The 4,954-nt window shown below is 39.4% G+C and overlaps 1 protein-coding gene across 1 annotated transcript in view; it reads right to left on the reverse strand.

Moving 5' to 3' along the window:
- Window positions 1–293: 293 nt before the first annotated feature.
- CFAP58 (cilia and flagella associated protein 58) overlaps window positions 294–4,954 on the reverse strand; it is a 197,437-nt gene continuing 192,776 nt past the window's right edge. Inside the window, exons 18-19 of the mRNA XM_042780815.1 lie at window positions 4,636–4,769; window positions 294–405 (exon numbers count right to left, since the gene is read on the reverse strand). Coding sequence (XP_042636749.1) covers window positions 294–405; window positions 4,636–4,769 — 246 coding nt within the window. The remainder of the gene's footprint in view (window positions 406–4,635; window positions 4,770–4,954) is intronic.

Raw genomic sequence — 4,954 nt, forward strand, 5'->3', positions numbered from 1 at the left:
TGTTTCAAATCAGTCCACATGTGGTAACAAAAGATCAGCCTCATGCAATGGGTCAGCCTAATTGAATAGCTATAATTACAATCTGTTAATATCCACAGGGACTGAGTAAAACTTCATTACTCACACATGTACACGACTATGATAGTTCTGCCTTTCTTTCCATCCTGGAATATGAGCACTGATTTTCCTTCAAAAAAATCTGTAATCCAAAAGATTTTGAAAAGAGATTCCTCTAAAATGTTCCAGAGCCAATTTCATGACCTGTTCAACTGGACCCAGCCAGGGGCTTCAAGTTAGGACTTCACCTTGAAGGACTTGTTGAGGGAAAATCCACCCCCAGTAAAACGAGGGACAGTTGGTTTAGTCACAGAGAAGGTGTTCTCCAAGGGTATTCTGTCCTTGTTTCTGTAAGAAGACAGGAAGAAAGTGAGTTTTCTTGACATCTTTTTCCTCTTCTAAGTTTGATGTTCTCTAAGTTCCTAGAATGAATTAGCCACTGAAAACTGCTTTGATTAAAGCTTCTAGTTCTAGGTAAGGTGGTTGTTTAAACCTCATTAGGTATTTGCTGATAACACATAGAATTAGGAAAAGAGACAATTAAAGTGTGACTCCCACTGCTGATCTAACTATGGACAGAAGAAGACCTCATTATAACTCAAACACTGTGAACTTGCTGGCTTCTAACTTATAATCATCTTCTTGTTTTAGAAACTATTTGTTTATGCCCAAAGATCAGTCAGCAGCATCTTTCTCTGGGCTCAAATATAACTAATTCATTAATCAACATTTATATTCCAGAGTTCCCATGGAAACATGGATTTACCACACACACGATATCTTCATCAAACCTGGACATTTATAAAATAGTGTGACTTTAAACAAGTAGCATTTATTACTGGAAACACTTAAGAAACAAGAAGATCTTAAAAAGATAAATAAGGTAGTATATCTGACAATAAATCAAAACTAAATTCATTGCCATCAAGTTAATTCCTACTCATAGTAACCCTCATTGGGGTTTCCAAGCTGTAAATCTTTACTCAAGCAGACTGCCCCATCTTTCTTCCAAGGAGTGGCTAGTGGGTTCAAACCAGCAACCTTCTGGTAGCAGCCAAATGCCTTAACCACTATACCACCAGAGCTCCTTGTATTTGACAACAGAGAGAGGGAATTCTACCCTAAAATCTACATTATGTCTTCTATATAGATCTCCTTTAAATACACACACACATCCACATACAGACATACACACACATTCAGGTTTCCTGCAGAGGTAGCTTAGGTTTATACAAGCTACCCATTGTGTAATAAGTGGTCTTATGGAAAACATCTGTGGAATACCTTTTAAAAAATAAGAAGCAAATGGCTAAGACCAAAAGCAACTGTACTTGAGGATGACAAATGATCAACTTAGGGGACTGAATGCCACCTTTGGGTAACGAACCTGACTGTTACTGCAGACACGTGACCAGTCTGGGGGCCTAGGGAAGGGGAGTTGAGGACAGATAGGGTGCAGATTGGGATCTGAGCATGATGAAAAGGGTGCTTGAAAAAAGGCAAAACAGTAAAAAAAAATGGTAAGAATTGCTATTTTATAAAGGGCATGTGCGGGCAGGACATCCGCAGAGATTATTCTAAATTATTCCATTTGGAAAGAATCTGTAGAGAATTGGTTAATCAATCCAGCTGTCTTTTAGCAGAATTGATTTCATTATTACAGAAAACTATGCTCCAGAAATAGGACAAAAGCTTCGCCTTGAGTGGATCCAGCAAAGAGGATTCCTCCATGTACTTTGGCAACTCGTCTGGCTCCTGACTGTTGTTAGATGCAGCACTGCTCCCCCTCCACCCTGCCCTCTCTTGCCTTAAATAACCTAAATTTTCCTTTCTGAAGGAACTTTAGCTTAATGCTTCTGGCTTGGTCTAAGCTGACTAATGGGAGTAATGTCTCCTTTATATTATCTTTTTAATGTATTTATAGACCATTATAATGGCTCCCTTCAGCCTTCTTCCTTCCAGTCTAAACCATCTCAGCAATTTTGTTCTTAGCTCCGCATATTTCTATTCAGCTCCTTAATCTTCCTTGCTATTCTCCTATGAACTCATCATTCTGTCTACCTCCAGTTTATGGATTCCCAACTAAATGGAACCACCTATGAAACTCTAACCAGGCCAGAATGACTGTAAGTAATAAGCACTGAAGGGCAAGAGGAGGACAGGTAAGGCCAAGATGCTAAAGCAGCCCTATCCCTAAGAAATTTCTGTGACAGTGGAAACATCTGTGCTAACCGATGCCAGAGCCACCTGTGGCTATGAAGCACGTGAAGGTGTACCAGCTAAGGAACTGAATGTTTCATTTGATTTAATTTCAGTTCATTTCGATTTGAATAGCCACAAGTATGGCATGCGGTAGTGCGTAGGGGACAAGTGCAGTTCTAGAGAATGGGCCATAGGAACCAGAGTGGAGGCTCATCACATCTCTGTGTCCAGCAAACAACTGGAGATCAGAAAGGTCTAAGGAGACTAGGCCAACCCCAGAGTCAAAGCATGGAAGTTAATCAGCTATAGAAAGATAACTCATAACAGCCAAGGTAGCTGTTTGTAACTTTGTAAACTAGATCATCAGTGGTCTCCAAAATGGAGTACATGAACTCTGGAAGGTGAGTCAGATGATCCACTGGGGTAGAAATAATATATCAGAGATTCTATTTATACTCCTGTCTTTAAAAATTATAAAGGATGCTTTTCTAATAATTACAATAGAAGTATAACAGAATGCTCCTTAGAAACAAGGATAGCAAGACTTTGACTAGCTTATTTAGGACATATCATCAGGAAAGGCCAATTGTAAGGCTAGGACATCATGTTGGTAAAGTAGACGGCCAATGAAAACTAGGGGAACCTTCAATGAGATGGACTGATACGTTCGTTAGCCACAACAATGAACTCAAACAAACCCACAGTCATGAAGACAGCATAGAACCAAGCAATATTTCCTTCTGTTATACATAAGGCTGCCATGGGCTTGAGCTGACTTGATGGTATCTAACCAAAGTTACTCACAAATTGACAACAGTATTTGCATATTATAAGTTAAGTTACTGGGTGTAAATCTAAAACTACTCTAAAATAAAAAGGTGATGTATATTGAGTGATACAAAAATGTTTCACTAATAAGGGTATGCCATCAAGAAAGTTCAAAAGGCCCTTCCACTAGATACCTGCCTCATTTGAAAACTAGACATGTTGACATTTTATAAGCATAACTTTGGTGTCCTAAAAGAAAGCTATAATGTTAGCACTCTGAAGTTCATTTAATTCACATCAATGACTTTCAAACTTTAATGCGCATTTTCATGAGGGGTCTATGAAATTCCAGCTTTCGGAAGCCTGTCCAGAGCCTGCTGAATCTCAATGCCTGGAACTGAGGCCCGGGAACCTGCATGTTTAACACACCTCACCAGTGATTCTGAATCAGAGGGTTGTAAGACCCACACATTAAGAAAGACTCGTATAAATTAGAGCAGGATTTTATTTTACAAGGAACTGCATCTAAATGTGGAAGGGGGAAATATTCTGATTTATAAGAAGGGCAGGTTTTCACTGGCAAATGAGTTATTCTATCTAGTTGTTTTCTGCTCTAGAATCACAGACAGACGCAGTCAAACCATCTCTCACCATAACCTGAAATGCCCACGTAGATGAAATACCAAACACGCCTTTTAACCCATGATGGAAGTCACGAGAGAATTAACTAGTTGGTTTTGTCAATGTCACACAGCCACGGCCAAAACAAGTTTCAAGTCCACGGATTCATTTGGGAACCCCTCTTTCAACCTGGGATCAGGCAAATGAAAATGTCACCCTGACACCTGCATTGTCATTTCCTAGAAGTTAAGTCAAGGACATATGTCAATATCCGACAGCAGACAATGTAGTCAGTTACTAGACACAGAGATGGTTCAGAGACAGTTTATCCAAAACATAGGTAGAAATCACTTGTGAACTGCAAATTATTACAGTATACAGCTGCATTATTAGAACCATCAGCTTTATCAAGCCTGCCTCCTTAATAAAATTACATGTACTTTTCAATGTGAATTTGCTTCACTTTGCACAAGGCTGATTTTGAGCTTCATTTGCAAATACAGTACGGAAAGACTATCTCCAAAACACGAATAGGGGGAAAGAATTGCATTGTTTCCTCCACTCTCTGTTAAGCCCTTCCATGAGCAGATACTAATGAAACCCTGTTAGGACCCTAAGGACAGTCCTCAATATCAGATAAGATACTGACCTTATGATGTACTTCAGTGTTTTTATTGCTGTATGCCATCTAGTCAATTTTGACTCATAACTACCCTAGAGGACAGAGCAGAAATATCCCATAGGGTTTCCTGGGTTGCAATATTCACAGAAGCAGACTGCCAGGTCTTTCCCCTGCAGAACCGCTGGGTAGGTTCCAACCATCTACCTTCTGGTTAGCAGCCAAGTGCTTAACCTTTGCACCACTGTGGCTCCTGGTGACTTAGTTAAAACAATGAAAAATGCAACTCCATGACTGTAACTGCCAAATAGTTTCTTATCAGAAGGTTAATAGACACAACAAAATTAGAACATTGGACTAAAGCTTACTTGTGAATTTGCTCTTTACGTTTCTGAGCGAGGTATTTCTTCTTTATATTCATCAGTTCACTGGTGAGTCTCTCAATCTCATACTTATATTCTTGGCTCTGTGATTCATACATGTTCAGTTCTGCAGACAAAACCTAACATTGCAAAAAAGGCAGCATTAACATAAGATACTCAGTAAGACCATATCTTTTTCCAAATTTTTTTTTTTCATCATTCTTTCATCATTACTTCAGTGGAGCTAGAAATACAAAGCCATGCCTGGGTTTGGTAGCATAGTGCCTAAGGCACTTGACTGCTAACCAGAAGGCTGGCGGTTCAA

Source organism: Orycteropus afer, unplaced genomic scaffold, assembly GCF_000298275.1.
Source record: "Orycteropus afer afer isolate SDZICR_OR568_19922 unplaced genomic scaffold, OryAfe1.0 scaffold00064, whole genome shotgun sequence".
Lineage (NCBI taxonomy): Eukaryota > Metazoa > Chordata > Mammalia > Tubulidentata > Orycteropodidae > Orycteropus > Orycteropus afer.